A 19,938-nucleotide genomic window follows, 5' to 3' on the forward strand; every position below is an offset into this window, starting at 1 on the left:
CCGCGGGCTTCCCAGGGCGGCTCCGAAACGGGCAGTCGAGGCAGGCGAGGGCTCGGCTGCTCCTGCGGGCGTCTGTGCAGATGCTGAGGCTGTTGACCAAAACAGCGCAAGGAAGGAATGCGCCAGAAGCGCAGATTCGCGGGGGAGGCCCTGCCGCTGGGAGGGGAAGGGGAGGCGCAGCGGGGCTCTAGCGGGGCCTGGAGGGGGCTGTAGCGTGGCCCTAGCTGTGCGTCTGTGGAGCTGGTAGAGTTCTGCAGCCCAGGAGTGAGGCTGCTGGAGGTGCACATCAGTTTGAAATGTGGTGGAAACCATGGTGATGGATGGGATTTATTCAGTCCACATCCATTCAGAGGCCAGTAGGGTGCTGCTGGGGGTGACTGGTGCTGGGCCGGGCGTGATTTTGGCGTTGAGGGAGCTGATGCCCCAGCAGGGGAGACAGGCAACAGATGCACAACTGTTTAACCACAGTTGGGACAAGGGCTAAGGCACGGGTTCCAGGAACCTGTAGGATGCGGGTGTGGGAGTGGTGTCAAATGCTGAGGGTGTGAGTTGAACTCGAGAATTTCTCTGGAAATTAGCCAGAGGAAAAGTGAGGTGCCAGGGGCAGCCAGCCTTGTGCAGCTCCAGGCAGAAGAAACAGAATGCACGGACCCTTAGTGGTAGGCGATGGTGACATATAGGAGCAGAAAGATTGTCCTAGCTAAGGCCCAGAGAGCCACCGGCGAAGGGACACGGTAACGTGTAGAGGGGAGTGGAGGGTGAGGACAAGCTTCAGGATGGGAGAAGAGCCACAAAGGAGACGGAGAAGGGCGAGTAGGAGAAACCAGGAGACTAGAATGTGTGGAAACCAAGAGGATGGAGTTTAAAGGAGGAAGGAGCCATCAGCAGTGCTGACCAAAGAGCAGCTGAAAAGGTCCCACTGACTGCAGCAGCCGGGCTTTTGTGACCCTTAGGGGTCACTGCGGAGGCCGGGCTGGAGCCAGGTAGCATGAGTTAGGATGCACACCTGGGCAGGTGGAGATAGCTCGCTCCAGCTTTTAGGACGAAAGGGGCAGAGTGGACAGGAACTTAGCTTGGGGAAAACGACCATGTTCAGGATGCGGGAGAGGAGCGTTCCCCAGCTGCCGAGATTGGAGATCCAAGAGCAGGGATGAATTTAACTCCCCCTCCCTCTAGCGTGCTGTATACCAAAACAGTCAAAGTGATCCATAAGCTTATGTAGTTTGTTTGATCAACATGATTGGCCGGCCAGCCCCTTGTAAGGCGACCCTAAGGACATTTTAAGAGTAATTTCTTTCGCTTTTACATATGGGTATCCTTCGTGCCAGATTATATGAGTCGTTTTTCACAAGGTCACAATTAAAGTGTTTGAGACTTTTTCATAGTTTAGAGATTTTATTTGCTGTTTCCACTGGATTGTCTAGATTTTTATTTCAAGAATTGTGTACATTTTAACAGAATAAAATAATGAAACCTAGAAAATGCCCCCCCGCCCCATGTACACACTTTAAAAGCTGGCCTTAATAATTTAACTTGCATGACGTGGTAAGCCTCAGTGAAGGCTGTGCGCTTGAAGGGCCGTCCTAGTTCCAGTGTGTCGACCTTGATTAGATTGACCTGAGTTCAGTCCTGTCTGGGTGCACTCAAAGCTTCCTGCTAGCGTCTGGGCCTTTGTTAGTTTGACCTGGGTTCAGTCCTGTCTAGGGAGACTCAGGGCTTCCTCCTCTCTCCTGTAGTTTTTTAGTTGACGATCCTTTTTGTTTCCTAAGAAGCTTTATGCCAGTTCCCTTTTTCACAAGAGGCAACTTGGGTCTCTTAGTCACTTTTGGACATGAAGCGCGTAGTCTTTAGACTTGGCTATCGATCTTTGCTTTAATCACTGTTATTTTATGGAGGAACCTGTAAGGGGTGACATCAAATGATTGCAGCTTTGTTGACTGGCCAGAGGCCTGTTGATGGGCTAAGCCTAGACCCCAGAGCTTCTCTTGCTCATTCAGAACCAGTGCCTTGGCACCACCGTGTGGTTCAGGGTTTGCTGGAGTATCTTGTGACATCAAGCAGTTTGAGTAGATTCCAGGGGAATCTTCGTGTTTCTCGATACCAACTTCTGTCCACTCTATAGCTAATAGTAATGGTTCAAAACCACTTTGAATGGCCTGGATCCATGTGCTCCTGCATCTGTTCTTCTAGAGTTCTAAGAAATTAGGCTGCTAGTGTAACGGTGTTGTCACATATTAGGGGAGGCTTCAAGGGGTGACTGGCAGGAGCTCAAGATCAGACACCATCATATCTTCCAAATTTCCACATTCCAGATTTCCTGATGTGGAGTCATCAGTTGTATAATGCTGGTTAAATAGTTCAGTCACCGAAGAGTATATTGTTTGGCTGATTAGTCTTGGAGGGTCTAAGGGTACAATGTTGAATTTTTTTAGGTGAAATTCACATAACATAAAATTAACTATTTTAAAGTGTACAATTCAGTGGTGTTTAGTACGTCCACGAATTTGTGGAACCACCACCTCTATCTAGTCCTAAAACATTTTTGTCATCCCGAACAATAACTGTGTACCCATTAGCGGTCACTCCCAACTCCTCCCTTGCCCCAGCCCCTGGCTACCACTCACCTTTCTCTCTATAGACATTTGCCCGTTCTGGATATTTCGTATAAGTGGAATCGTACCCTGTGTGGCTTCTTGTGCCTGGCTTTTACTCAGTGTCGTACTTTTGAGGTTCTTCCATGTGGCATGTATCAATACTTCATTCCTTTTTATGGCCGAATTATGTTCCGTTATATGGATATACTAAATTTTGTTGTATAACCATGGCAGAATTTTTAAATCTAGCAATGATGGCCACTTCCATAATAAGGATGTCATGGCTGTTCTTAGTGGTGGACCATTTTGGGGGTTGCACTTCTGCCTTTATCTTAAGGTTTTTGGGGTAATTCTTGGCTTTGCTCACCCTCCCTTGGGAAGGCTGTCAACTTCATAAAAAGACTCTAGCTGTATCTTTTGTCAGCTTACTGTCAGAGAGTATGGCATCTGCCTTAATTTAGTTCAATTTGATCTTACCAGATAATACAACCTCGAATTTTTCGTTTAGTTCTATTCAAAAGCTCAGTTTCAGAAAATAATGTAGTGAATATGTATTCCATTTATTCCTCTAGAATCTAGATCGGGTTCAGCAAACTACAGCCCACAGGCTAGCTGTCTGTTTTTGTAAATTGAGTTTTATTGGAACACAGCCTACGGCTGTCGGCTTTTGCAACAGACCCACAGGCCTGAGATGGCAGAGCCAACTGCTGACTGGAACATTAAGAGAGAAAGTTGGCTGAGTGAAGGCTTCTGATCTTCATCAGTTCTTCATCTAAGTTCTGCCTTCCCCTACCTTATGAGGACTTAGCAGATGGGCTTAAGCCATCTGTGAAACCACTGAAATTTTATGCAAAGCTGCCTGCACATGTGAGGTCCATATATGTGTTCCTGGAGGGCAGACCTGTGACTCCTCAGATTCCAAAAGGGATTCAAGACTCCCAAATGCTGAACACTCATTGTTCTGAGTAGCCGAAATGTTAATTCTGTAGCCTCACCTGAGTTAGCAGTTCTCTCAGGGTTTAGTCTCAGGAGTTGTGTGGTTTTCGGGTTTGTTTTTTCTAACTTTTAGGTTCGGGGTACGTGCGCAGGTTTGTTACAAAGGTCAACTGTGTGTCATGGGAGTTGGCGTACAGATGATCTCGTCAGCCTGGTAATGAGCACGGTACCTGGTGGGCAGTTTGGGGATCCTCTCCCTCCTGCCACTCTCAAGCAGGCCCCGGTGTCTGTTGTTCCTTCTTTGTGTCCACACGTGCTCAGTGTTCAGCTCCCACTTACAAGTGAGAACATGTGGCATTTGGTTATCTGTTCCTGCGCCAGTTCACTTAGGAAAATGGCCTCTAGCTCCATCCATGTTGCTGCAAAGGACATAGTCTCGGTCCTTTTTATGGCTGTGTAGTATGCCGTGGTATGTATGTTTTTCCTATTGTGGTATAGATATATATATATAGATATATGTAGTATATATCACATTTCCTATATATTTTTAAGAATGATTAGAACCCCATTCTTAAATGAGAGCTCTTGTTTATGTGGGTAATAGTCATCAATATTTACCATATTAGAAATTAAAATAGGAAGTATTAAAATATTTCTATATTTAATTAGCAATAATAAACCTATTACATTTTTGCAAATATTTTAATGTCTAGCTTGATCAAAGATAGGCTCTCGAATCTCACGTTCATTCCTGTGATATCACAAGCCTTGCGGCCCGTGGAGGCCTCTGCTATGCACTCTGTGAGAACGAGAGTGAGCAAGGCCGGTGGCGGCTTAGGACGCTCAGGAAGGTGGTTCTGTGGACCTCCTGAAAGGCCTTAGGACCCAGAGGTCGCAGATGCACGTGGGAGAGTATGTATCTGGACAGTGTTATCTTAACGCTCCTGCGGAATCGTCCTCTGGTATTTTGGCATCAGCATGCTTTTTGATTTCCTGTCTCAAAAAAAAAAAACCTTCTGGAAGCTGGCTCTGCTGTACGTGGTTGGCATTTTGGTGAGGAGTTGGTATGTGTGAGGGGGCATGGAACTTTGCCAGGAGCCCAGGAGACGTTTCCCTCAGGTTTTAGGCCAGAAGGGTCTATACCACTTCTGAGCTGCTGGTAAGGTTTTAGATCTTATGAAAATGGATTTTCCTAACTAATCATGTTTTCTTTGCTGTGGCACTGGGGAAGCTTGGAGCCTGATTTCCAGCTCTTAACATGTGACAGGCACATCCTTGCACTAACGGCACCCCTTTCTCAACCATACCTTGTTATCCTTCTGTACACTTTCGTTATGTTGTAATTCATTCCATGTGTTTTTATAAGTTGTCTCATCTTTATTTGAACAAGATTGAGTATAAATCCTTTTGAGTAAAAAATTTCCCCCTTATATTATTGTGTAAAGCATTTTTGTAAAACATTAGCTTCCAGTGGATTCTAAGGTCTGTTTGGATTTAGAGAAGTTAGTGAATCACTTTTTTTTCCAGTGTTGCTTTCATCAGGTTTCTTTATTGATTGATTGATTGATTGAGATGGAGTCTTGCTCTGTCGCCCAGGCTGGAGTGCAGTGGCGTGATCTCAGCTCACTGCAGTCTCCACCTCCCAGGTTCAAGTGATTCTCCTGCCTCAGCCTCCCAAGTAGCTGGGACTATAGGCGCGTGCCACAACGCCCAGCTAATTTTTGTATTTTTAGTAGCGATGGGGTTTCTCCATGTTGGCCAGGATGGTCTTGAACTCCTGACCTCAAGTGATCCGCCTCAGCCTCCCAAAGTGCTGGGATTACATCATCAAGTTACTTTAGATAAGTGGAATCTCAGCCCTCCTATATCTGGAAGTGTCAAGATGTTACTTTGTTTCATTATATACTATATATAGTACAGCTGCTTGGCAGTGTTGTTATTTATTGCCTGCCCAGATCCTCTGTCCTATTTTTCATTTTATTTCTGTCTGGTATACAGAGGCATTCTTGTTATTAGTATTATTGTTTCCATTTAATCATAACAGGCTTTTTTTGTGCCTGCTTGTGAAACTTCCGTAAATTACTTTTAACACGATGCTTAGTTATTTGTGTACATTTTCATCAATGTGATTCTGCTGATTTAAACTGGGAAAAAATGTCTGCAAACTGCACAGCCTCTTTCTGTTCATTAAAGCCTGAAGTTTATTGAAACCAAAGAAGACCCTGCGGCTGGGGCCCCGGTGACGCCGTGAGGTCCTTGCCCGGTGTCCTCAGAGGCTAGGTGTGCGTTACAGAGTTCCTGAGAGCTTTAGAAAAATGATAGTCACACTTCGTGCAGAGTGAACTGGGTGGCGAACAGAATGTATTCTGTATAAGATGTTAATTCTCATACTTTCTGAAGCTTAGACTGCCTGTTTGTTACAGTGTAGGTACTGTTGTTTCGGAAGACCGTGCAGTCTTTTTAACTGATGACGAGCAAGGCTTTGTCTCTAATTCTGCCCAGTTAAAGTGCAGGCGTTAGGCTAGAGCTGGGACGAACCCCGAGCGGCTTCATTGGCTTTCCTACTTCTTTTGCATCCCAAAGCATAAGCTTAAATCGTCTCAGAAGGACAAGGTCCGCCAGTTTATGGCATGCACTCAGGCTGGCGAGAGAACTGCTATCTACTGCTTAACGCAGAATGAGTGGAGACTAGACGAGGCCACGGACAGCTTCTTCCAAAACCCAGACTCGTTCCACAGGGAGTCCATGCGGAACACTGTGGACAAGAAGAAGCTGGAGCAGCTGTACGGCAGGTACAAAGGTAAGAGGTGAGGGCAGCAAAGCTGGACGGATGTCGGCCTCCGTGAGCGGCCTGCACGCTGCACTTGCAGGTTCTTTCTGGTGCCAGGGGCAGATCTCCGGGCTGCTGGTGCTTCTCCTCCCCACGTTCAGCTGCAGAATCCACTTTCTTCCGTTTCAATGGGGCTGGGACTGTGATTGGTGGGGGTGGGGAGGGCGAGAAGAGGGGAGTCGGCGATGGAGCAGGACCAGGCCTGTGCCTGCTTGTTCTGTGTGGTGAGTCTGACACTGCACAGCCTGTCAGGGAACAGCTGCTGCTGGGAGGCTTGGTGTGTTGGCGTGAATATGTCTGTTAATACAGTATTTTTTTCAAGCACTTCTGTTTAGGCTGAAATATTGATGATGAGAAGGTTAAGAACAACACCAAATCATGAAGATGATCCTGAAGTGAGGGTAAACCTTAGTGTTTTCCTTGCCCGGGCAGTGGCGTGTTAGCACTGAAGTAGCTTCAGTGGTTTGAGAGGGTTTGGGAAAAGCTCTCAGCAAAGAAACCTTCTGTTTCAGATTGTGAGCAGTTGTGATTTTTATTGACATCAGTGCTTGGATGGGAGCTTTTCTCGTCAAAATGCAGCTGTGCCTTGCACTAAGACTGCCATGATGAGCCTATGCAGATCCACGCCCCTCTGCGGGTTTTAAATTTCATCTTCAGTGCAGAGGGGGAGGCAGCCATCTAAGAGCTGACTTATTTTGCTTTTTCTTTCTACCAGTTTTTAAGGCCAAGTTTTCTAAAACTTTAAAACAAAACCAAGCCCTGACTCTCATTTAAACAAGTATTAGCCCAAATATACAATAATTTCCTTGGCTTTAAGTTCCTGTTTGTTTGTTTATTAGGGGGGGTGTGTGTGTGTGTGTGTGTCTGAGACGGCGTCTCACTCTGTCGCCAGGCTGGAGTGCAGTGGTATGATCTCGGCTCTCTGCATCCTCTGCCTCCCACATTCAAACGATTCTCCTGCCTCAGCCTCCCGAGTAGCTGGGACTACAGGCACCCGCCACCACGCCCAGCTAATTTTTGTATTTTCAGTAGAGACGGGGTTTCACCATGTTGGCCAGGATGGTCTCGATCTCTTGACCTCATGATCCACCTGCCTTGGCCTCCCAAAGTGCTGGGATTACAGGCGTGAGCCACCGCACCCGGCCTAGTTCTTGTTTATTTATTATTTTCATTTTTTACTTTTTAAAATACTGTGTGTGTGCTTTAGTCTTTCTGTTTAGATCTGAAAAGTGAGTTGAAAATTGCTTTTAAAAATCTTGGCTCAGAAACGTAGTCAGTGGTAAAACAAACCAGATTTGTACTTATTGTACTTCCCAAAGAATGAAAATTGTTTTTAGTTAAGTATTAGTCTACTTCCAACATTTTTGGCTAAGTTAGTTGTTGAGCTAATTTTGTAAGTCATAAGCTTTTTATGCAGATTTTTTAAAGTTTTTTAAATATATACAGCTGTTTTTGAAAAAATACTTGTGTATAAGTGGAAAATTGTGTCTTTAAGTGTTATTGAAGCTTCATCCCTTCATTATTATTTAACTTTATTCATGCAGTTATAGTCAGTTAAAGTGGAAACATGGTACAATCACTTTAAGCTCTAAAAATAAACATAGTTCTAAGACTGTTGACAAATATAACATTGGTTATTACGTTAGCATATACAAATGAACAAGTATTTGCAAAATTACTTGAAATATTGAATATGGTTGTAATCAAATTTACTGAGATGGTTTATGAGGTCAGAGCATTGTAGATCAGTATTTCTATTCATGAAGTATAATATTAGCAGATGGAATTGAATAAGGTGATAAGTGGGGATTTATTTTTTTACAGAACCTGTGTCCCATAAACTATGCTGAGGTTTTCTCCCTGATATGAGAATAGAGTTAGAAGGATGTTTATGGTTTTCTTCATTTTTGTTACCATTTTTCTTTGTTAACTATATATATGTAGTAGTAAACTACTTAAATGACCAGAGTTAGATTTTGTGTGAAGGGGAAGAAAAGTGTATCCTACCTAATCTTTCTTTGAGCAAAGAAGCTACAGGTTTTCTATTTTTACCTTCTAAACCCACAATTTACATATGCATTACGACAATATGATATAATCTGTCTGAAATTACTAGCTTTAGTGAAGTCTTGCTGGGATGCCTTAAATATATTTTACAGTTTGATTTTCTGATAAACAAATGCTAAGTTCTTTAATTTTATTTATAACTAGGAATAGGGAGTGGGGAACCTGAATTTCTAAGCTATTAAATGCGGATACATAAGCTAAATGATTCTGAAAAATAGTTATTGTCCAGTACCATTAGAACTAGCAAATGAAATCACTTAAGAAGAACATCAATCATTCATTTACTTTGGCAGAGTTGTGATAAAAACCCAAGGTATTGTAAATACTTTATCAATACAGTATCTTTTATAGCAGTTTGCCTTTGGGTGAGCTAAATTTCTCTAAACTTGAATTTTTATTTCACTTTAGGGAAATTAAATTTTTCTTAGTGAACAGATCTTCTCAAAAAAAATTCAATGATTTTTTTTTTCCCTAAGACCCAGAAACCTAGATTTTAAAAATAGGACCGTTTTCTGGATAAATTATTAGTTGCTCACTATTTCTTTCATGTGTAGTAGAAAACTGCAGCCTATTGATTGATGTATTGGAAACACGCTTGCTAGAACTATGTAGTATAATAGAATGCTAGGATTCAAACCTCCTATTTTAGAATTCCTTTTCAAAATAGTATAACTTCCTTTACCCCTGATATTAACTACAGATCCACAAGATGAAAACAAAATTGGAATCGATGGGATTCAACAGTTTTGTGATGATCTGAGCCTAGATCCTGCCAGTATCAGTGTGTTGGTCATAGCGTGGAAGTTCAGGGCAGCAACTCAGTGTGAATTTAGCAGAAAGGAATTTCTAGATGGCATGACAGAACTCGGGTAAGTCAATTATTCGTAGCTTAAATTTTTTCAGAAATGAAAATACTTTTAACATTAATTATTTTTCAGCAACCTCTACATATTAATTTCATATGTTTATTTTCTTTGTGTGTCTTAAAAATTTCTTATGCATCTGCACTCTCTGCACTATTAAGCCTTTGGTTTCCTTTTAATTTTCAGTTTAAAGCTTTATTTCATTTCACATTTTGATTTTTTCATATTAACCCCTTTTGTAACTCATTTTCTTCTTTTTGAGTTTTTTTCTTTCCAATTTTGAATTGACAGTAAATACCAGGTTCAATTCATTCATGTTATTTCATAATACTGTATATTAAATGTAGAATTTATTATGCTGCTATGTTAAAAATTAAGATGTCATTTTGGTTTTTTGCTTGTAACATTTTTCTATTCTACCTACAGGATTGGGATAAAGGCTTCATTAATAAGGTGTTTCTCACTTACAGATAAGTTATAAAAGTAAATGAAAGGGCCTAATGTGACTCTCTTAATCATTAAGCTTATTGAACAACAGTCATGCACTGCATAGTGACATTTCGGTCAACAGTGGACCGCTTATACAACAGTGGTCCTGTAAGGTTAGAATGGGGCTAAAAAATTCCTGCATCCCAGCCATCATAATGTCATAGCTCAATACATTGCCTGTGTGTGGTGGTGCTGGCACAGACAAACCTGCTGCTCTGCCATTCGTATAAAAGCGTAGCACATCCAGTTATGTGCAGTGTATGATACTTGATAATATAAATGATTATGTTGCCAGTTTATGCATTTACTCTACTTTTTATTGTTATTTTCGAGTGTACTCTTAATTATTTGTTTTTTGAGATGGAGTCTCATTCTGTCACCTAGGCTGGAGTGCAGTGGCACGATCTCAGCTCACAGCAAACTCCATCTCTTGGGTTCAAGCAATTCTCTTGCCTCAGTCTCCTGAGTAGCTGGGATTGCAGGCGCCTGCCACCACGCCCAGCTAATTTTTGTATTTTTAGTAGAGACGGGGTTTCACCGTATTGGCCTGGCTGGTCTTGAACTCCCGACTTCAGGCGATCCACCTTGCCTCAGCCTCCCAAAGTGCTAGGATTACAGGCGGGAGCCACCATGCCTGGCCCAGATGGATGTTTAAATGTCACCTGTTCCTATTGTTTAAAATAGATACAACTAAAACAGCTTTGAGGCACACAGGAACTCTGCAGATAAGGAGGACCATTTCATGATGATAAAGGGTTTATCTCACCTGGAAAGCAGTCACACTTATGTTTTTATGTATTTATTGAAGAGTCCCAAAGTGTTTAAAGCAAAAATAAGCAACTACAAAGAGAAAGATGCAAATCCATGATCAAAGTGAGGAGTTTTCACACACATCGTAGTAACTGATAGGATGAGTGGATGAAAAATTAGTGAGGAAATAGAAGATTTGGACAGCACAAAAAATGGCCTAGGAGAACATTTAGAACGTTGCCTTCGATGTTGAAGAATACGTTTTCTTTTCAAAAGAAAACACAAAACAGCCTGGCAGGAGAGATACCATGATCATGAAGGTGGTTTTCCCGGGGCTGGGCTTATCCATTGCATTCCAGATGTGCTGACGCCTGTGATTTTCCCAAATGTGGGAAACTGGACTGCATAATTTGTGGTAGTGGGGGATTATGTTCGTGTTCTCTCCTGGTGTTTAAAATTAAAAAAAAAAAAAAAAAACTTTATTAAAGGCACAGAACATTAATAAAAATTGACAATAAACTGGGCTATTAAGTAAATTGCAACAATTTTCAGAGGTTTGAAATGATACAGAGTATGTCTTCTGACCACAGTATAGTTAAACTAGGAATGTAACAAAAAGATAACTGGGTAGGATATGTGTGGATATTGCATACCTCTGAGTAACCCTTGGGATGAGAAAGAAGTTACAGTGGAAATTAGAAAATATCTTGGATAGTGAAAATATATGTAAGCTTGTAGAATTCAGCTTATTAAATGCATATTTTAGAAAGAAGGAAAGGCTGAAAATCAGTGAACAAAGCCTTCCATCTCAAGAAATAGAAAAAGAATATAGAAGGAAGGAATTAATATTTTTGAAGCAGTATTCTAATTTACAAGTAAATTAGAAAATTTACTTCGAATTTACAAGTAAATTAGAAAAGTAAAGTATTTTAATTTACAAGAATAATCAGATAGAAAAGAAGTTGTCATTAGGAAGGATCAATAAAGCCAGAAGCTTGTTATTTGAAAAGACTTGTAAATGTAGTAAATCATAAGTAACATACATAGATGAAAAGAGGGATAAGATGATAGGCGCCAGAAGCATTAAAAAAAAAAAGTCTGTTATGAAAAGCTTTATGCCAATAAATTTGATAACCTATATGAAAAATATAACTTACTAAAACTGACATATGAAGAAATGGAAAATCTTAATAGTTCTGTAACTCTTAAGAATTTGAGCCTGTAATTTAAAATCGTCTCAAAGAGACAGCTTCTGTTTGGGATAACTTAATTGGCACATCCGACCAAACTCCTAATGAAAAGGAAAGTCCCCAATTTTAAACATCCTTTTCCAGAGAATAGTAAAGGAAGAAAGATTTCGCAATTTGTTTTAAGTCCAGCACAAGCTTCATGACAAAACCAAGGGATAACATTTGAGAATGGAAAATTATAGGCCACTCTCAGTTATAAGAATCAGAAGATGCCTAAGATGATAAGATGCAAAAATCCTACACACAGTATCAGGAAACTGACCAGTCATTAGCAAAAAATCCAAGACGATAAGCCCAGGATGATACATCATGACAAAGTTGGTTATACCCAGGAATGCAAGATCCATTTAATGTTACAAAGTCAATCGGTATAATTAATTTACCATGGTTAACAACAGAAAAAAAGGATCGTCCCAGTGCATAAGATGGGTTTGATCAAATTCAGTGTTTCTTCATTAAAAAAAAAAAAAAAAAAAAACTCATGGAAAACTAAGAATAAGAGGGGCAGTTCTTAATCTGACCAAAAGGAAAAAATTCCTATGGCAAACATTATACTTACGGAAATTGTAAGCCACCTCCCCTTTGAGACGGAACAAAACCTGAATGACTATTTCTATTCAGTATTAAACAGGAGATCACAGCTAGTCTAATCTATGGATAAAATATTCGAATCGGTAGTGACGTTAGCCACACTACAGGGTCCAAGGTCTGCAAATAAAATCCTGTTATATTTCAGGACACCAAGTGCAACAATCAGCAAAACAGTAAATTTTAAAATATATGTCATTTTTCAGTATCTTCAAAAATACAGAATACCTAGAATAAATCGGATTAAAGATGTGTGATACTCCCATAGAGAAAATAATAACTCATTGAGAGACAGGAAACAAGACCTGAATAAATGGAGAAATATACTTCCTTCATAGGTTGGAACACAGTATTTTATCCTTAGGTTTTTATATTGAATGTGATCTCAGTTTGAAAATCCTAATAGATAGTGGGTTTATATATGTGTAATTTGACAAGCTGATTTGAAATTTCTATAAAAATGCGCAGTCAAAAAGCAGTTCTTGAAGGAAAAGAACAGGATGGGAAGATTTGCTCTGCCAGATAATCAGAACTTTACAGCTACGATAATGAAGACTACATGGCATCAAGTGCCAGCTCAGATAAATAGACCAGAGACCAGTGGAGCAGAATGGAGGGCTCAGAAAGAAGTCCGTGTATGTAGGGACTTCTGGTTTACGACAGAGCTAGACTTAAGTGGAGACAGACATTTTTTCAACAAATGATACTGGGAGAATTAGCTAGTATTTTGGGGAGAAATAAATCCTGACCTCTACCGCATACCATATGTAAACATCAGTTTCAGATAGATATAGATCTCAGTATGAAAGGCAAAAGCAAAAAGTCTGTAGAAAATAATATAGGAAAAGGTCTTTATGACTGTGAAATAGGATAATTTCTAAAACATCAACAGAAACAATAAATCACCGTAAAGAAAAATACTGACAGAGCATATTATAGTAAAAATAAGAACTTCTGGTTAAGAAGCATCAAGGTAGTAGAAAGGCAATCCTTGTTCTGTGTGGAAGTTCTTTAAAAATACCTGGCAAGGGCCGGGCGTGGTGGCTCAAGCCTGTAATCCCAGCACTTTGGGAGGCCGAGACGGGCGGATCACGGGGTCAGGAGATCGAGACCATCTTGGCTAACATGGTGAAACCCCGTCTCTACTAAAAATACAAAAAATTAGTCGGGCGTGGTGGCGGCGCTTGTAGTCCCAGCTACTCGGGAGGCTGAGGCAGGAGAATGGCGGGAACCCGGGGGGCGGAGCTTGCAGTGAGCCAAGATGGCACCGCTCACTCCAGCCCGGGCGACAGAGCGAGACTCCGTCTCAAAAAAAAAAAAAAAAAACCCTGGCAAAGGCTTGTATCTTTAATATATAAAGAATTTCTACAAAACAATAAGAAAAAGATGTTGAAAAACAAGCAAAAGATTTGACAAGCACTTTACAAAAGAGGATGCACAAGGGCCAGTTAAAGTATAAGATGCTTAATCTCATTCACTGGGGAAATGCAGGTGAAAACCTCAGTGAAATAGAACCCCACAACAAACCACCCTCTGGGGGCTGAAACAAGACACGACAGCAGATGTGAGTGAAAGTGCGTGGAGCGGGAGCTCCAATGTACTGTTCGACATCAGTTACTAAATGGAAGGTGCACAGACGCTGTGACCCCGCCGGCCACTCTGGAATGTGCCTACGTGGTATGTTGTGATCTGTGTACAGAAGTGTTGACACCATTACTCCAAACCAGCAAACTAGAAACAGCCAGAATGTTCACCAACAGTAGCGTTTATGAATCGTAAAATATGTATATAACAAGAATTCTATGTGGCAAAGAAAATGAACAGCTGGAGCCGTCCATACCCACAGGAACGAACCTCGGACGTCACAAAGCCAGAGGCACCAGATGTGAGGTGGTGCACACTGTGAGTTCCTGTTTACGTCCAGCTAGAGGCGCACTGAAGGACCGCTCCGATAGGTGGTGGGCACAGTGGGCCTGGCCCGGAAGTCGGATTGTCCGTGCCTCGCTGGAGGGAAGAGGAGGCTGAAATGGCAAAGAGCCCTTAGCTGCCACCCACTCCCTTTTTTAAGAGCATCACACTCCGTTGTGCCAACTGGGGTATAGTGGGTTGCTGGGACTTCGGGCACATGCCACCATGCCTAGCTAGTTTTTATTTTTTGTGGAGAGTGGGTCTCTGAGCTATGTCATCCAGACTGGTCTCAAACTCCAGGCCTCAAGCGATCCTCCCTCCTCCTCCTCTCAAAGTGCTGGGATTACAGGAACGAACTGCTGCACCTGGCCCAGCCGCCACCGTTGATGTGGATGGTGCTTCCACTCACATTCACCTGCAGTGCAGTCATGCATCACTTCAGAGACAGGGACACGCTCTGAGAAGTGCATTGTTAGGAAATTTCATTGTGCAGACATCACAGAGTGTACTTACACAAACCAAGATGGTACAGCCCACTATACACCTAGTCTGTGGTTCAGCCTGTTGTTCCTAGGCTACAAACCTGTTCAGCGGGTGACTGTACTCAGTACCGTAGGCAGCTGTAACACAGTGGTAAGTCTGTGTATCTAAACACACCTAAAGGTAGAAATGGTCATGCATTGTGCTAGACATTGCAGTGGCTCTGACACCCCGAGGTGGCAGGAACCTCTAGGTGCCATTATGATTTTATGGGACCACTGTCACATCCACCTCCTGCTGTTGACCAGAACGGGACTGTGACTACACACAGGACTGAGTCCTGCATCTGTGCTTTTCTGTGTACGTCTTTATGGCCTTTTCTAGCTTCTCTAAAGCTTTCTCCAATGTTCTTTCCTTACCTCTGCTCTGCTTGGGTAAGTGGATAAGTGTTGCTTTTATTCTGTGCTTTGCTGTGCAGTCGAAATTAGAAAGATAGACTTTGTTTTACTGTTGTCGATTTCTGCCTTAAAGGCTGTTGACTGTTTTTAAAGGTTATTGACTTTTTGATGGAAAAAATCAATTTTAAAACAATATAGAGCTGTGTTTTACAATACCTGGGTATTTTAAATCTAACCTGCTATAATGAAGAGATCCCTACATAAGGTAGCTTAAGATTTATATGAGTTTATTTTTCGCTTGTATGATGGGACAGAGGTAGCAGTGGCCCAGGCTGGCAGGGCGACTCCATTCTGCAAGTCAAAAAGAGAAATAGGCTCTTTCCGTCTTTCCATTCCCTCGTCCCTGCCATCTTCTCACCTCATGCCCTGTCACCGCAGGGCAGGGGCCTCTCTCCATGGTCAGAGCCACCGAGTTAGACCACGCCCTTGTTCCAGTTCTCAGGAAGAGGGCAAAAGTTTTGGGTTTTTCTTTTAATAATTTTATCGAGATCTAATTCACATACCATATTTTCTCTCATTTAAAGTCTACGACTCAGTGGTTTTAGTATATTCCCAGAGCTGGGCAGCCGCCACCAGTATCCGTCTTAGAGCATTTTGAATTCCTTTTAGCAAGAGAGGCATCGCCCTCCTTCCCTTCTCTTACCTGATCACTTAGAGCCTTAGGCCGCGCCTAAGGAAAAGAAGTTGGGAAATACGGTCTCCAGCTGGACCCGCGTGCCTGGCCACAGTTCCTGCACAGAGGACAAGAGGAGAGTCGACTAGGGAGGTGCGTCTGCCGCAGCACAAACCACTGTCTCCCTCATTGCAGGTGTGACAGCATGGAGAAGCTAAAGGCTCTTCTGCCAAGACTGGAGCAGGAGCTGAAGGACACAGCCAAATTTAAAGATTTTTATCAGTTTACCTTCAGTTTCGCTAAGAACCCAGGGCAGAAAGGTTTAGGTGAGTATGAAATCCAAATATGTAAAATGCCAGATCGTAATAAGATTATCAGTGGATGTGAGCAACATGATTTCTGTATAGCCAACTAATGATTTTAGGTTTTGGTTTGGTTTTTTTGAGATAGGGTCTCATTCTGTCACCTAGGCTGGAGTGCAGTGGTACAGTCACAGCTCACTGCAGCCTCAATCTCCTGGGCTCAAGCAGTCCTCCCACCTCAGTCTCCTGAGTAGCTGGGACTCCAGGTGTCCACCACTGCATCTGGCTATTTTCATTTTTGTTTTTTAATTTTTAATAAAGACAAGGTCTTGCCTTGTTGCCTGTGCTGGTCTGGAACTCCGGAGCTCAGGCATTCCTCCCACTTCAGAGTGTACTGGGATGACAGGCATGAGCCACCGTGGCTGGCCCACCTGTAACATGACCACCCTTTGGTTTCTTGCCTTCTCCACACTTTGCTCTGTACGTAGGTAGATGAGTTTATGATACCATGTGCCTGAAGATCTCAGTCGATAGCGTCTCTCCACTTCTGGGTTCACATGTTTAAATTTTAAAATGTAAACGAATTTGTAAATGTCCTGTGTCAGCTCGTAATTGTTCTCTCTGTGCCACGTAGACCCCAGCCTGCACACCAACAATTTAGCCCACTTTTGTGTTTTATTTTAAAATACTGTAATCCATTTTTATGGATCATTAATATGGCCCATTTGCATGGACAGTAATAAATGTTTTTTTTACTTGAGGAGTCTGCATTCGCTTTAACTGTCACTCCTAACCCTACAGCAGGGATTCGGGGACTGCAGTGAAAGTGGAGGTGGAGCTGGGTTGGGTGCTGGGAGATGTGCACTGATCACCTGAGAGGCCAGTTGCACAGATGAACAGGCACAGGGTCAGAGACACAGGGCAGAAGGACAGGGAACACAGGCACGGGGGGACAGAGGGGCAGAGGCACGGGGGACAGAGGGATAGCGAGATGGGGGACAGAGGGACAGAGGCACGGGACAGAAGGATAGCGAGATGGGGGACAGAGGGACAGAGGCACAGGGGACAGAAGGACAGAGGTACAGGGGACAGGGATAGAGAGATGGGGAACAGAGGGGCAGAGGCACGGAGGACAGAGGGATAGAGAGATGGACAGAGGGACAGAGGCACAGGAAACAGAAGGACAGAGGTATGGGGGACATAGGGATAGAGAGACAGGACAGAGGGGCAGGAGCATGGGGGACAGAGGGACAGAGGCACGGGGGACAGGGATAGAGGCACGGGGGACAGGGATAGACGGGACAGAGGGGCAGAGGCATGGGGGACAGAGGGACAGAGGCACGGCAGACAGAGGGATAGAGAGACAGGGGACAGAGGGACAGAGGTACGGAAGCAGAGGCGCCAGAGGGACACGGGCAGAGGCACGGGGGAGAGACACAGAGGGCTGGCGAGAGATACAAGGTGCTGAGATGCGTCTCGGCACACTGTGGTTACTAAATTGCGGTGCCTGCTGTACAAGGCGCGTGGGGCCTGTTGGGCTCTCGCTTTGCCTCTCGGGTAACAGTAGCAGTGCCTGCTGCATCTTGGCTCAGGAGCCTGCCATGTGCGGCACCTGAGGACACCCGCAGTGCTGAGACCAGCCTCGCTCAGGGCTGCGAAGCGATGAGAGCCTGTCCTGCCCTTTCTCTTTGTGAGCTGGGATGATCACAGAAGGAAGTCTTTCCATCTCCTGGTGTTGGTGCCAGAGGTACAGGCTGCTCAGAAAGGCAGGATGACCTCTGGGGCGAGTGCGTTCCCTGCTTCCTTCGACCGAGGGTCAGTTTATTGTTCACGTCCCCGTGAACTCGTGGAGTGCTGTTGGTGTGCTCTGGTGGTGACAGCTCCCTTCCTGTCTGCACTGCAGGCTGTCCTGGGCTCGTCCAGCCGCCTTCTGCCCCAGACCTGGACTCACTTTTTCTCCAAGAAGCCCTGATTTCTTTTAGCGGAAACTGGTTTCAGGCCGTGGCGGAGTCGCTGCTGGTGCTTGTTCAGAGTCGTTGTTTCTAGGCTTTTTGTTTTTTTATTTTTTAAATTTTGGTTCATTTGGAAGCTTCTAAACCACAGTCAGGACTACAGATTATTTTTCCTACTTGAGCTTGTCTGTGTTAAGCTGTGTTTCCCTTCTTCTGTTCTGGCCCTCCAGGGCGCAGGTGAAGGTAGCGTTAGAATGTCCGCGGTGACGTGTTAGCCAGTCCCACGTGGCGCACACCACAGGCTCAGTGATGATGTGATGTGTCTCCACCGGTGGAATTACTGTGAGTCGTGGAAAGGAAAAGGGGGTTATACACGCTCCCCCCATTTAAAACAATAGTTTGGCCATGTTTGTTGTCCAGGCACACAGCCAGGCCTCCCCTGTCGTTCTGGGTGGTCCTCGCTCTGTGTTGCCCAGCAGCCCCTGCTTATCGCCAGGGCTTCCGCTGACGTCTCCCTGCCCACAGGTTTTGAAATTCGTTCTCCGGTGGATCCCCAGGAAGTGCTGCTGGGGACGGTATTCCCCGAGTCCTTGCGTGACGGGTACAGAATCCTAGCCTCCTTTTCGTTCCTTGGAATGTCTCAAGGGTGTCGCTCACTTTCTTCTGGCGTAGATTGTTATTGTCAGACGGGATGATGATAAGCCAGTCGTCTTGGCCTTGTAAGTTGCTTACTGTTTTGCCTAAATACCCAAACAAAGGCCATTTTTTCTTTTGCTTTGAAGCCCAGTAATTTTACTAAAATGTGCCTGGGTGTTGTGGGTCATCCGTGGTCAGGGTTCTCATGTGATGCTGAGTGTTTTCAGTAAGTACTTTCTAATCTTTTTTTAATTTCAGGGAAAATGTTCTTGAATTGTAGTTTTAAGCATTTGTTCTGTTCCTTGTATTTGGTTTTGGTCTCTCTGGAAACTCCAGTTACCCATTTAATTGGAGTTAGGTCCTCTGTGGAGTTGGGTCTTCTGTGGAGCTGGGTCCCCTGTGGAGCTGGGTCCCCTGTGGAGCTAGGTCCCCTGTGGAGCTGGGTCCTCTGTGTGGTTGGGTCCCCTGTGCAGTTGGGTCCTCTGTGGAGTTGAGTCTTCTGTGGAGCTGGGTCCCCTATAGAGTTGGGTCCCCTGTGGAGCTGGGTCTTCTGTGGAGTTAAGTCTTCGGCAGTGTGCGTTGCTTTCTCTCAGTCCTTTTAATCTGTACTTCATTTCTTTTTTCTTTTAAAAATGCTCTTCCTTTTTCACTATCTTCTTCTCTGAAGTCATCACCTGTCATGTGTCACATAATGGCAGCGATAGGTTCTGAGAAATGCATCGTTAGGCAGTCTCATCCTTGTGCGACGTTACAGAGTGCATGTTTGCAAACCTGGGTGGCATAGCCTATTGCACGCCTAGCAGTATGGCACAGCCCATGGCTCCCAGGATACAAACCTGGACAGCGTGTGACCGTACTGAATATGGTAGGCAACCATAACACAGTGGTGAGGATTTGTGTATCCAAACACACTGAAGCATAGAAAAGGTGCAGTGAAAATGCACTTTTGCAGTCCTGTTGCACCGCTGTCACTTACGCGGCCTGTCGTTGGCGGAGACGTTATGCAGTGTGTGGCTGCCTTTGAGTTTATCTCCCTCATGTGCCTTCTAGTAAAGTCATTTCCGGAATGATTTTCCTTTGTTTCTAATTCTTGAGTGTGATTTCCTCATTACTAAGTTTTCCTAATTCTCATTTGTGGTGTTTCATGTTTTGTTTCATTTCTTAATGTCCTTTATTTTGAAGTCAGTGGTCACACTTAAAAAAAAATTTTTTTTTTTTTTTT

General features: G+C 43.7%; 1 protein-coding gene across 1 annotated transcript in view; it reads left to right on the forward strand.

Moving 5' to 3' along the window:
* The first annotated feature begins 5,090 nt into the window (after nt 1-5,090).
* The window catches only part of DCUN1D2 (DCN1, defective in cullin neddylation 1, domain containing 2), a 39,490-nt gene continuing 24,642 nt past the window's right edge, over nt 5,091-19,938 (forward strand). The window contains exons 1-3 of the mRNA XM_011979424.1: nt 5,091-6,330; nt 9,128-9,296; nt 16,022-16,152. Of these exons, the coding sequence (XP_011834814.1) occupies nt 6,156-6,330; nt 9,128-9,296; nt 16,022-16,152 (475 nt within the window). The 5' untranslated portion in view covers nt 5,091-6,155. The remainder of the gene's footprint in view (nt 6,331-9,127; nt 9,297-16,021; nt 16,153-19,938) is intronic.

This window comes from Mandrillus leucophaeus, unplaced genomic scaffold (genome assembly GCF_000951045.1).
Source record: "Mandrillus leucophaeus isolate KB7577 unplaced genomic scaffold, Mleu.le_1.0 Scaffold201, whole genome shotgun sequence".
NCBI classification, from domain to species: Eukaryota; Metazoa; Chordata; class Mammalia; order Primates; family Cercopithecidae; genus Mandrillus; species Mandrillus leucophaeus.